Raw genomic sequence first — 13,343 nt, 5'->3', positions numbered from 1 at the left:
AAGGAGGAGAGAGAGGAAGGAGCTGGGATCCCAAGTCCCCTTGAAGGATGTACCCTTGATGGTGGCCTTCCTCCCATTAGGAGGGCTCCCACAGGGTTCAGCACCCCAGGCCACACCACAGGCTGGGAGCCCAGCCTTTGACACACAGCTGTGTCCTTGCCCATGTGGACTCCCCCGAGTGCCTCAATAAGGAGGCCAGCGTCTTTGCAATATGGGCCTTGTCTAATTCATCCTGAGGTTCTGGGGATGAAGACAGACTTCAACTTGTGAATTCAAGGGGACACAATTCCCTTTCTAACTGGGGGACTCTTCTGACTGGCTCTCTTCTTTCAAGACCCCCCTCCAATAAGCCTTTTTTTAAATATTTTATTTAGAGGCAGGGTCTCACCAATTTTCTCAGGGCCTCCCTAAGTTGCTGAGGCTGGCCTCTAACTTGCAATCCTCCTGCCTCAGCCTCCCGAGTTGCTGGGATGACGGGCGTGTGCCACCACGCCCACCTGGCTAGACCTCCTGGCTTTTTGTTCTCACTCGTACATGGCCACGGTCCCCTCTCCCATTGTCTGTGTCCCTGGACTGCTCTCATCAGAATCTGATCAGGGTCCCCTACCATGGTGGGCAGTAGGAGGAAGGACTGCCACCACGGTCACTCTCGGTACTGAATCCAGGTGAGAAAAGGCAGGTGTGACTGTCTCCAGGACTCTCCGTGCCTTTGGGGGCAGCCTGGCTTTGACAGTGGAGGTCAGGCCCTGGGAGAGGAGGAGGGGGTCAGCAGGTCCCCTCTGGGCTGAGACAAGAGAGGAAGGCCCAATTCTCTGGTGCGGCAGGGTCTGCGGTATCATCATCCCCTGGAACTACCCCCTGATGATGCTGTCCTGGAAGACGGCTGCCTGCCTGGCCGCTGGGAACACGGTGGTCATCAAGCCTGCTCAGGTGAGCTGCTCAGGCCCTTGCTACGCTGTTGAGGCTGGCCTCTAACTCGAGATCCTCCTGCCTCAGCCTCCTGAGTCGCTGGGATGACAGGCAGTCACCACGGCTCCTGGCTTGACCAGGGATTTGCAGAAACAGAAGGGGAACAATTTGTGGGGGGAAAACTGCTTCCATTTTGATTTCCACAATTTCCACACCTGGGGCCATAGTCAGAGTTACACAGAAGCTCAGAAGGCAGGGGCTGCTGGGACTTCAGTGGGCAGCGGTCACCTCCCCGGACAGCCTCGACTCCGCCCTAAAGTTGGCAGTTCTCAGAGGAGGAGGCTGAGGGACCGGGGTCAGGGCGTTCTGGAAGGCAAGCTGGAGGCTTCTGGGGACGGGGACGGTTGGACTCCTGAGGGGCTTAGTATCAACAGAAAAGAAAGGAATACAGCACTGGACGGTCCAGGCTTGGCCAAGTGGACACAGCCCTGCCGGGATGAGCCAGGATGCCAGAGGTTGGCAGGCCCCTGTTCCCACCTGAGGTGTAAGGAAGGCCGTCTGGATTGGCCGTGCCCCTATGGTTGACCACGAATGTGGCTTCCCCGGGATCTTCCTGGTGCCCTAATCCATGGTGCCCCCTGCTTACAACTGGAGCCACTGGGAGACAGAGACAGAGAGGGAAGGCTAATCCCAGGGGCTCGGGAGGCTGAGGCAGGAGGATCACAAGTTGGAGGCCAGCCTCAGCAACTCAGTGAGACCCTGTCTCTAAATAAAGTATAAAAAGGGCTGGGGACAGGGCTCGGTGGTTAAGCACCCCTGGGTTCAATCCCCGGTACTATTAAAAAAAACAAAACCCTCTTGTCCGGGTCTTCTTCCCTGTCCCCTGCAGGTGACCCCGCTCACAGCCTTGAAGTTTGCGGAGTTGACATTGAAGGCCGGCATTCCCAAGGGCGTGATCAACATCCTCCCCGGATCTGGTGAGGGCTTCAGACAGGGGCAGGGCTGGGGCTCCAGGCGGCCAGAGCAGGGCCAACTGGATAATGTGTCCTTCGAGGGCAGAGTGGCCTGGGGGACGCAGTGCAGAGCTCAGTCAGAGGGAGGGAGGCCTGCTCCCCGGGGAGCGACCTGCATCTGGAAGGACTTCCATTCTCAGACACCTTCACGTCCTTGGTCCAGCTTCAGCCGGGCTGTTTGCTTTCGGATTAAGGTTGACGAGTCCTTTGTCCTTCCTGGGGACCCGTCCTCTGTCCGATAAATCTTTGCAAATATTTTGTCCCCCCAAACTACACCCGAACGAGGGCGGAGAGGTAGGACGGAACTCGTACCAAAGTCATTTGTCGGACTTTGACTTGTTCTAAAGGGAGTTGGCGAGGGTCTCCGTCCACACCTGCCCACCCGGGATCTTCGTGGGTCCAGAAGGAGGGATCGGGCCACCCGAGGAGCCCAAGGACTGGGCAGTTCACGGGATGGGGAAGACAAGTGTCCAGAGTGACCTCCCCCTCCGTGTGGAGAGCCGTGACGTGGATCACGGTCCTCTGATTGCCTGGTGGCTGCGTGGCTCTGGGAACTCCCTGGGTAAAGGTGCAGATCAAGATTGCCCCGTTGCTATGGTGACACCCGCCCCAGACAGGCTCCAATGCAAAGGCATAGAGCTGTGTCAGTCTGGACCCTCAGCTCAGGCACCAGCTCCCGGGGAGAGAGGATTCCGAGTATAACAAGATGGCCCCCGTGTCTCGCCAATCCTGCATCCTTCAGATGGCTGCTTTGAAGGAACTTTCCCACAAATAGCCTTTGGTGAAACCTCTATGACCAGAGCTGGCCCTGGTCACAGCTCCTCCGTCAGGGGGTGATGTCCGACCTGGCCCCAGCTTTTTCTCTCTCTGTGTGTCTGTTTGTCTCTTCTCAATCCCTCCATGGCCTCTTGTCGCTGGTGCCCGAACAGGGACATGAAGAGGTCCGTGGCGCCCCCGCTTAACTGGCCGCCAGGAGAGGCTGTCCACCTGCCGGGGGGAGCAGGGTCAGGGACGATTGACAGCTCAAGTTGAAACATGTCAGATCCGAAAGGCTCTCAGATATCCAGGCCCAGGAGCCGAGCAGGCAGAGGGGGACAAGGGACGCCGGATTCCAGAGGAGCTCGGCCAGAGATACAGACTGAGGGGATGACTGATCCAGAGATGGCGTTCGAAGGCCTGGCGGAGTCACAGAGGGGGCTGTGACCTGCAGGACGGAGCCAGGGCGCTGGACAGGCCAAGAAGATGGACGAGGGGCAGTCAGAGAGGTGGAGCAGAACAGGAGGGCACAGGTGGACAGGGAGGAAGGGTTGGAAGCCGCGTCGGGAAAGGGCCTCGAGAGGAGTCTTGGCTGAGTTTGGAAAGTCCACCTTGGAGTCTCACTGCCGCCGCGCAGTACAGAGGGACTGGGCAGCTGGTGGGCAGCTGTGTGCTGGGCTCAGCACAGAACTGGGAGGCCGAGGGGCATGGGACAGGGACAGGAGTGACTTGGTTCCGTGGCAGAGGCTGGAAGTCCCAGGTCAAGGTGGTGGCACGTGGGTTCTCTCTGAGGTCTCGCTGCTTGGCTTGTGGCTGCTGTCCCTCTGTGGGCGTCTGTGTCCCAATCCCCTTTGCTCTGAAGGACACCAGTCCCACTGGGATGAGGCCCACCCTAGTGACCTCATTTACTCCTTGGAAGTCCCCGTCTCCAGAGAGTCACCTTCAGAAGTGCTGAGGTTGGGACTTCCGATTCTGGACCCAGGGGGACACAGTTGAGCCCACACCAGGGAGCAGGGGTGTGCACCTGCTGCCGGGGCTGGGCTTATTCCCGGCACCATGGGGTCCACTGTGACCCTCCTGCTCCCCCGCCCACAGGCTCGCTGGTCGGCCAGCGGCTCGCAGACCATCCCGACGTGAGGAAAATCGGATTCACGGGCTCCACGGAGGTGGGAAAGCACATCATGAAGAGGTAAGGGTTGGGCTGGGCGGAGGGGGCGGCCCCGGCGGCCACGGCACCTGGGTGTAGCCGATGCTGTTGTGTGAGCGGGAGGTTATTCTTGTCTTCACTATAATAATTCCCTTTTTTAAAAAAAAATTTGTTCTTTGTAAGTGTCCCTGACAGCCGTGTGCATTTTGACACGTCACACCTACCTGGGGTGTGACGTCCCATTCCTGTGGTTGGACCTGCTGTGGGGTGTGCCTGGTCGTGGGTTCCTATGTGAACATGGGAAAGTGACGTCCATTCATTCCCCTGTCTCTCCCAGTCCCCCTCCCCTCCCTCCCCTCCATTCCCCTGCGTCTCATCCAATGCACTTCTGTTCTCCCCTCTCCCTATTGTGGGTCAGCATCCACACATCAGAGAGGACATTTGGTCTTTGAGTTGGGGGGGTTGGCTTATTTCACTTAGCATGATCGTCTCCAGCTCCGTCCATTGACAGGCATATACCATCATTTCACTCTTCTTCATGACTGAGTAATATTCCATTGCATACCTATACCGCATTTCCTTTATCCGTTCATCTGTTCAAGGGCATCCAGGTGCTGGTTTTTGAGCTTTGGGGTGCACAGCCAACCCCAGTGGCCATGTTTAATGCCGATGCTGGCCCAGTGGGTCTGTCCCCGTCCAGCCCTTGGGAGGCCTGTGGGGGCTGCCCTATAGAAGCCACTCTGACCAGTAGTGTCCTGGCCCCATGCTGTCCCATGGGAGGCCACCGCCCCACACACACACACTGAAAACGAATCTCTGGGCTTGGCTTTTGGCATCTTCAGTTTGAGTGACGGGCAGCAGCCCAGGAACTGGGCCCTGCTGAGCGCTCTGCCTGTGACCTCTGGTTTCTTCCCCCTTTTTCTGTCTCTGTTTTAGGGGGTCCCAGGGGAACTCCAGGGTGGTCTGGAGAAGGGCCACTCTTGGATCACAGTAGAGTCCCCTCACTGCCCCTCTCTGATCAGAATGACTTTCTTTCTCTTTGGGACGCATCTCCCGCAGGCTGGTCCCGGGCAGCCTGGTTGTCTCCCAGTGGGGACAGCGTCCAGCTGCAGCAGGACACAGTGACCGCCCCTGACCTCCCCATCCCCCTGCCTTCGGCTCAGTGGCTGACGAGTCAGGTTCCCGGGGTCAGGAGAGGCTGGCACCGGGGCCATGACACGGCACAGGGATGGTGTCTGGCCAGCAACAGAAGCCACCAGGAGGGACGGCAGGTCACTGACCTCCTGACTCACAAGCCAGCCTCTGACGTGAGGACATCAAGGTCAAATCCCAGTGCACAATTTCAAGTGCAGAGAGAAGGCTCGGGAAAGGTCCGCTCTTGGAACCTTCCAGAAGGAGATTTCTTTTTTGGTACCAGGGATTGAACCCAGGGGTATTTGACCCCTCAGCCCCGTCCACAGCCCCGTTCTGTATGTTATTTAGACACAGGGTCTCCCTGAATTGCTCAGGGCCTCGCTGTTGCTGAGGCTGGCCTCCAACTTGCGATCCTCCTGCCTCAGCCTCCTGAGCCGCTGGGATGACAGGTGTGCACACTGCACCTGGCCAGGCCTGGTCCAGTTTACTGAATGCGCACTGGACAGCACGTCTTTGAGGTGGTGCCCAGCTTCTCTGGGTACCATCCCTACAAAGTTGAGATGCCAAAGCCCCCATGGCCTCTGCAGTCCTGCCAACTGGGGGATGATTCTGTGTCTTATTTATTCGTTCAGCATTTATGGAGCACCAGCTGTATGCAAGGCAGAGTGCCTAATAGGAACCAGACAAGTGTCTGCCTGTCCCAGAGAGCCTCGTGCTCCGGCAGGCGGATGAGTTCTGAACAGAAAGAAACAACCCAGTGGGTACCGGGCAGAGCAATGAGCAGACGTTTCACAGAGGAAGAAATACGACCGGCCAACAGACGTATGGAACAGTGTCCCACATCTCCAGCCATCAGAGAAGTGCCAGTCAATCAGAACTGCACTGAGATCCCACCTCACTCCTGCCAGGGTGGCGACTGTCAAGAATACAAGTGACAATAAGTGTGGGTGAGGATGTGGCTGGGGGGCTGCACCTTGGTGAACCACTCTGGAAAGCAGGATGGAGATTCCTCAGAAAACTTGGAATGGAACCACCATTGGACCCAGCTGTCCCACTCCTCTGTCTGTACCCAAAGGACTTAAAAGCAGCACGCTACAGGGACACAGCCCCATCAGTGTTTATAGCAGCTCAGTTCACAGCCGCTAAGCTACGGAGGAACCAACCTAGACGCCCTTCAACAGATGAACGGATAAAGAAAAGCGAGTTACATATACACAGTGGAATATTACACAGCCATAAAGAAGAATGAGGTGACGGCACTTTGCTGGTAACTGGATGGATCTGGAGGCTGTCGTGCTGAGTGAAATAAGCCAGTCCCCAAACGTCAAAGGCTGAATGTTCTGACATGCGGATGCCGACTCACCATGAGGGGTGGGGGCCGGGGAAGGATGGAGGTCCTTTGGATCTGGCAGAGGAGATGGAGGGAAGGAGAGGGGTGGGACACAGGGGTGGGAAGGGCAGAAGAATGAATCCGGCATCACTACCCTAAGTGCACGTCTGGTCACACAACTGGTGTGAGCTGACACCAAAGCACGACCAGAGGATGCGAAGCCACACCCTGTCTGTGTACCATGTGCCAAAATGCATCCTGCAGTCACGGATGACTCTTTGGAGCAAATTTTTTAAGTTAATCAATCTGGAAGGTGGGGGGGACGGCGAGGGCAAAGGCCCGGTGGCTGAGTGCTCGGGTGTTGGGGACAGGAAGGTGGGGACGTGGGGCACGGGGCAGGCGTGGGCCAGGTTTCTGGAGCCCAGCAGGCACGGGCCTGCCCCGTCCCCTCGGCCCGGGGCCTGGTGTTCCCGGGCGCCAGCCCCAGTGCCCTGTCGCTTCCAGTTGTGCCCTAAGTAACGTGAAGAAGGTGTCCCTGGAGCTGGGCGGGAAGTCACCGCTCATCATCTTTGCCGACTGCGACCTCAGCAAGGCCGTGCAGATGGTGAGGGCTGGGCTAGGCGGGGACGATGGGGGGACTGGGGACAGGGAGGGGCCACGGGCAGGGGGCACCTGGGAGGGGAGGTGTCTCAGCTTCTTTGCTGCTGTGACCAGGAGACCCCACAAGAGCAATCGGGGGACAGTGGATGTGGGGCTCAGGGTGTCCACAGACGGCGGCTCCACTCCTGGGCGAGGGGAGGCAGGACATCATGGAGGAAGAGTGTGGGGAGGGAGCAGCTCCCACGGGGACCAGGGAGCAGGGACTCCACTCTCCAGGGACAAATAGAGACCCCAAGCCACGGCCCCAGGGCCACCTGGTCTCCACACCCCACCCGGGGCCACCAGGGGACCCCAGGGAGCCATTCCCTGCCGGGGTTCAGGCCTCACACCCCTCACTCCTCCTCTGGACCTTCCTGTGTCACCTCCCAGGGGGGCTCTGGGGACATGTCACAGCCACAGCAGGACAGCCTGTCACTTGCCCTGGTGACCTGTCAGTCCTAGGATCTCAGCCCCTGTCCCAGGCCCCGTGCTGCGGGGTCCTGCAGGGTCCCGAGCGGGGCTGTGGCTGTGACACACGGCAGGTCCCCTTAGGGACACTTCACCCTAGAGGCCAGCAGCGGCTGACAGATCAGCACAGGAGCAGGAGGACAGGGCAGGAGGGGACAAAGTAGCGGGGCCAGAACCATCCCCCGTGGGTCAGAGCAGCAAAAGTCCCTAAGCCGCAGGCACCCAGAGTCCCCAGGCTGTTGACGGGCTTGTCCCCACGTAGGAACGCAGGAGGTCCCTGCAGGACACGGCTGCCCTCTCCAGGCTGCCATGGACCCCAATGTGCCCTTGGGAGTGGACACCGGCTGCGCTCAGGGCTTTGAGGTCCTCCCCTGGACCATGCACTACTAATAGTGTCACCTGCGACCTCGGGGTCCCGGCCTCCTTTCCTGCCCTCGCAAGGCAGACTCCCTCGGTCCCCCTAACCAGGCCTGGCCCCAGGAGGAGAGTGTGACCCAGGCACACGTCCCCTTGACAGGGGCTGGGGACAGGAGCCCGGGGGTGGCTGTAACCGCTGTCCTCTCCGCAGGGCATGAGCTCCGTCTTCTTCAACAAGGGGGAGAACTGCATCGCGGCCGGGAGGCTCTTTGTGGAGGACTCGATCCACGACCAGTTCGTGAGGAGGGTGGTGAGTGCTGGCCCAGGGTCTCAGGCTGCTGGCTCGCGGGGCCCTGGGGGAGGCTGAGAGGCGGGGAGGCCGGGACAGGCTCCCGTCACAGATCGCCACCCACCTGGGTCAGGGGACCCGTAAGGCAGGAGCCGTGAGCCTCCATAGGTTTTTACTGGTTCAGCAAGAAACGGTCCCCAGACTGGAAATGATGTGACCCAAACAGGCCTGTGGGCTGGGGGTGTCCTCAGGGGTAGGTGCAGGCCCTTGGTTCCATCTCTCCTAACACCCTCCCCCCCAAAAAAAGACAGAAAATAGTAGCCGGGTGTAACGGCCCACACTTTCATCCCAGCACCTCGGGAGGCTGAGACAGGAGGATCGCAAGTTGGAGGCCAGCCTCAACCACTTAGCAAGGCCCTGAGCCACTCAGCGAGACACTGAGTTGGGGACTGGGGGCGGTCCTCCTCCTCAGGGAGGAGCAAAGCCTGATCTGACCCGAGAACTTTCCGCAGGTGGAGGAGGTGGGGAAGATGAAGATCGGCAACCCCCTGAACAGAGACACGGACCACGGGCCACAGAACCACCAGGCGCACCTCAACAAGCTGCGGGAGTACTGTCAGCGAGGCGTGAGGGAAGGGGCCACGCTGGTCTGTGGCGGGAACCAGGTCCCTCGGCCAGGTGGGTCGGCGCTCCCGGGGCCACCGAGGCAGCTGGTACCATGGCCTCCGATTTCTGGCTGGGATAGAACTTGGGGAACACGGGTGGCCAGGGACCTGCACAGCTAGACTTCAGGCCCATCTGATACCTTGACTGGGGGGGAGGGCTTAGCTGTTTGGGCACCTGTCAGACCCAGGTACGGGACTGGCAAGGTGAGGACCTCAGAACTGAACACGTCAGGGCTGGCGTTCATCCATATTGGAACTAGAAGCCGGGCGCGGTGGCGCACGCCTGTCCTCCCAGTGCCTCGGGAGGCTGAGGCAGGAGGATCGCAAGTTGGAGGCCAGCCTCAGCCACTTACAAAAAAGCCGCATGCCCTGTCACAGACTTAGGTTACAAAGACAAAGCAAATGTACGACAGTGGCCTGTGACAGTCACGTGCAGGTCCTTGTCTCAGCTCTGGCCCTGGGGTCACTTGGTTCAAGACTGAGCTCCATCAGACCCCAGCCCTGTGGCCTGTGGCCTCATTCTCCTAAGCAGCATTTGGTGCACAGGGCAGTAAGGACCGGGACACACCCGGGACATGCCCGGCTGCAGAGGTGGGGTCTGTTCCCTGGGCGCCAGGACATTGGGCTTCTGGGTTGGGATGTCTGCCCAGTACCTGGCCTGACCCAGGCGCTGCCTGGCGGGGGTGGAGAGGCCAGGCCACAGGGCAGGGGGATGGCGCCCTCCCGCGTGCCACAGGCCTCTGTCCCCCGCAGGCTTCTTCTTCGAGCCGACGGTGTTCACGGACGTGGAGGACCACATGTTCATAGCCAAGGAGGAATCCTTCGGGCCCATCATGGTCATCTCCCGGTTTGCCGACGGGTAGGGGCGCCTCTCAGGGCCGAGCCTTGCTGTGGGTGACGGGGTCTTTGAATGAGCTCTGGGAGGTGGTCCCCAGGGGCCAGAAGGAATTGGGGGATGCAGGCTGAGCTGCCTGCAGAGGCTCCTCCCACCACCAGGGGCGCTGGTCCCCCAGGGAGCAGGTGGCCTCAAGTCCCCTCCCATCCTGTCCCCTCCCTGTGTTCCCTGGGTCTGTTTCCTGCGGCCTGATGGGTTCTGTTTTGGGGTGAGACCACCCAAAACGGAGGGGCTTCAGGGAGCAGCAGGAGTGTGCTGCGTTTGTGAACCTGCAGTTTGGTTCGGGTTGGGGAGGGCCGGTCACTTCTGCTGGGAGTGGCCGTGCTAACCTGGGCTCAGGACCTCGCTCACCGAAGGCTCGCTGCTCCCCAGCACGGCAGCCTCCAGGCTGAGGTCCCAACCCCCAGTTCCCATAGATCCCAGCTGCATGTGCAAGGATCCTTAGGATCTGACTCGAGAATCTCCAGATCATTCCTTCTGCCATGTTCTAGTGGTCAAGCAGTCAGCAAAGCCGGCCTCTTGTGATGAGAAGGAGTGGCTGGAGGCAGAGCAGGGTGGCTGGGAGGCTGAGGCAGGAGGATTGCAAGTTGGAGGCCAGCCTCAGCCCCTCATGAGGCCCTGAGCCACTCACGGAGACCCTGTCTCTAAGTAGAATATTCAAAAGGGCTGGGGACGGGATGGGGCTCAGGGGTTTAAGTGCCCCTGAGTTCAATCCCTGGTACCAAAAAAAAAAAAAATCTGATTTCTATTGAATGTCTGATGCCTCCAGTGGCCACATGTGCCTTCCTACCTGGGATGGGCTCCTCTTCTGCCCTAGGACCCCTGGTGTCGACCATGTGACTATCTCTGGTCTCCTTCCCTCCCTTTGTCCTTCCCAGGACGGGGTCTCTATGTTGCCCAGGCTGGTCTCAAACTCCTGGGCCCTAGCGATCCTCCCATCTCAGCCTCCAGTGGCCTGGACAGCAGGACTGTCACCACGCCTGGCTCCTCTTTCCTATTCTACTCTGCCCCCTGCAGGCTGGCTTTAACCCTGGCCCATTTTTGGTGGGGGGACTGGGGACTGAACGCAGGGGCACTGGACCCCTGGGCCCCACCCCAGCCCACTTTTGAAATTTATTTAGAGGCAGGGTCTCACTGAGCTGCTGAGGGCCTCGCTCTTGCTGAGGCTGGCTTTAAACTTGTGATCCTCCTGTCTCAGCCTCCCGAGCGGCTGGGAGGACAGGCGTGGCCAATGTGCCTGGCTAACCCTGGTCCACTTCTCCTTTCATGTGCAGCAGGGAGCGTGGAGTGGGCCTCGCTGCCCTGGGAAGGAGGGGATCCTAGGTCAGGGCGGAGCCCCTGTGACCCTCCCTCAGGGAGTACTTGGCCTTTTCCCACAGGGACATGGATGGCGTGCTGTCTCGGGCTAACGCCACGGAATTTGGCCTGGCCTCTGGTGTCTTCACCCGGGACATCAACAAGGCCCTGTATGTCAGTGACAAGCTGGCGGCTGGGACCGTGTTCGTGAACACGTACAACAAGACCGACGTGGCCGCCCCCTTTGGAGGATTCAAGCAGTCTGGATTTGGCAAGGACCTGGGTAATTTCACCTGCCGGAAGGCTGTTTTCATTTATTCACTCAACAAACACTTGCAAAGGCCAGACCTGGGCCACATGATAGGGTACCTCAGTGTAGCGAGATGGCGGTGAGGTCACTGCTTCTTCCTGGGAGGGAGGCAGCCTAGAAAGGGGGCGAGAAAGGCACCTTGTAGAGCAAATGCAGCCCCGGGCAGGGGCCTGAGGAGACCTGGGTGGCCAGGAGGGGTTGACCCTAAGAACAGGGGCCGTGTTCAGGGCACAGGGCTCAGAGAGGCCACAGGGTTGGTGTGGGCAGAGGCTGGAAGACAGCAGGCCTGAAAGGCAGGCAGGCAGGCTGGGCCGGACCTCGGGGGACCACAGGGGCCACTTAGAGACTCAGGCCTCACCCACTCATTACCCAGGACATCCGGGGTAAGGCGAGGGGCCTCCCCGGGCACCTGCTTCTCATCCTCTAGTGCAGGAAGCCAGCCTCACGCCCCAGCCACTTATGCTTGTGCATCCCCCACGACAGTGGGTGGCCGAGTGGCCCAGCAGCCTGTGGTGTCTTGCAGGAGAGGCGGCCCTGAATGAGTACCTGCGGGTCAAGACGGTGACTTTTGAATACTGAACAGAAGTGGCCTTCAGAAGGATGACCTGTCCTTGCAGCACACCTTGTCACCGTGACCTGCCTTCCCTAGGGAGGCCAGCTCAGCCTCCCTCCCAGATAGGGAGCCTCCTACTTGGAGACGCTGCGGGAAGTCCCCAAGCCAGCTCCCGACCAATCACAGTGGCCCTTGGCCGAGGGGGCGGGGCCTGCGGGGCTAATAAATGTCAGTAGAGGCAGCCTGCACCTTCTCTGTGTCCACTTGGGCTACTGGGCGACCTGGGGAGTCACGTAGTCACCCTGAGGCGTGGGTGTGGTCAGCTCAGGCTCCCAGACTGGTGCTGAGATGGAGTCAGGGGTGCAAGAGCTTCGGGGTGACGCTGGGAAACATGCCCAGGAGGAAGCGGGGCTGCAGAAGTGCCCTGTGCTGGGGAACAGCTCTGGTGCTCGGCCAGGACCCCGCGGCCCTGCCCACCGCGCACCTAGGACCCCGCGGACCCCCGCCCACCCACTCACTGGGGACAGTAAGGCCTAGGGTGGCACCTGTCTTTGGCCCCTCGCGTGTTGGGCGTCGGTCCCGGTTTCCCTGAGGCCCAGGGTGCTCCTTGCATGGGGAGCCCTGGGCTCTCCAGCTGCACCCATCCTGCGCGTCCCCAGCACCAACGCCCCTGCCCCTGGGGCCCGCCTCTCAAAGCAGTCTCCTCGGCACCCCTGCCCGACACCCCCGGTTCCTCCTTGTGGCCACGCCTCCCCGAAGGTCCCTCTGTCCTTCCCAGGCTGCTGGCCCTGCTGGGCACGGCCAGTGCCTCCCTAGGAGCAGTTCAGCCCCTCGTGTAGCTCGCTGCCCTGCAGCCACGTCTTCGCCAAGCCCCACGTGGCCTTTCTCTCCTTAAAATTACTCCCGGAAAGAGAAAGATCTGTAAAAAAGGAAGTGGACTTTGAGGAAAGCCGGCTTTGGGGGCGTGGGGACCACCGCGGAGGCCTCAGCCCCGCGGCTAGAGCTCTCCCTTTGGGTCGCGCCGCCCACACGAGTCCCCGCCCCGAGCCCCGCCCTCCCCGCTCCGCCCCCAGCCGCATGGCCCCGCCCCTGCCCTCCCCGCTCTCCGTTCCTCAGCCACCGGGCCCCGCACCTTTCCCTGCTCCCCACCCCTCAGCCACGTGGACCCACCCGCTTCCCGTGCTTCCGGCCCCTGAGACCCCCCCAGCCCGCCCTGCTTCCTCTCCCTCCCCTGCTTCCCGCCCACCCAGACGTGGCCCCGCCCTCTTTCCCGTTTCCCGCCCTCAGCCGCGTGGACACGCCCCAGCCCCGCCCCCTTCCCGTGCTTCCCGCCCCTGAGGCCCCTGCCCTTCCCTGCTCTCCATCCCTCAGCCACGTGGCCCCGCCCCTTCCCTGCTTCCCGCCCCCGAGGCACCACGCCCTTTTCGCGCTTCCGGGCCCTGAGGCGCCTTGCCGTCCTCCGCTTCCCGCCCCCGCAGCCTCCGTCCTGAGGTCCGGTGTCTTTCTCGTGCTTCCTGCCCCTGAGGCCCCTCCTCCCCTGATTCCCCGGGGCTCCGCCCTTCTCGCGCTTCCCGCCCCCAGG

The 13,343-nt window shown here is 60.7% G+C and overlaps 1 protein-coding gene across 1 annotated transcript in view; it reads left to right on the top strand.

Annotated features, from left to right (window-relative positions):
• The window catches only part of Aldh1l1 (aldehyde dehydrogenase 1 family member L1), an 18,476-nt gene extending 6,689 nt beyond the window's left edge, over positions 1–11,787 (top strand). The window contains exons 4-12 of the mRNA XM_071605962.1: positions 825–930; positions 1,799–1,886; positions 3,774–3,867; positions 6,794–6,893; positions 7,965–8,063; positions 8,555–8,720; positions 9,461–9,566; positions 10,982–11,181; positions 11,732–11,787. Of these exons, the coding sequence (XP_071462063.1) occupies positions 825–930; positions 1,799–1,886; positions 3,774–3,867; positions 6,794–6,893; positions 7,965–8,063; positions 8,555–8,720; positions 9,461–9,566; positions 10,982–11,181; positions 11,732–11,787 (1,015 nt within the window). The remainder of the gene's footprint in view (positions 1–824; positions 931–1,798; positions 1,887–3,773; positions 3,868–6,793; positions 6,894–7,964; positions 8,064–8,554; positions 8,721–9,460; positions 9,567–10,981; positions 11,182–11,731) is intronic.
• The last annotated feature ends 1,556 nt before the right edge of the window (positions 11,788–13,343 follow it).

This window comes from Marmota flaviventris, chromosome 20 (assembly GCF_047511675.1).
Source record: "Marmota flaviventris isolate mMarFla1 chromosome 20, mMarFla1.hap1, whole genome shotgun sequence".
Lineage (NCBI taxonomy): Eukaryota > Metazoa > Chordata > Mammalia > Rodentia > Sciuridae > Marmota > Marmota flaviventris.
This window is presented reverse-complemented; position numbering and strand designations above follow the sequence as displayed.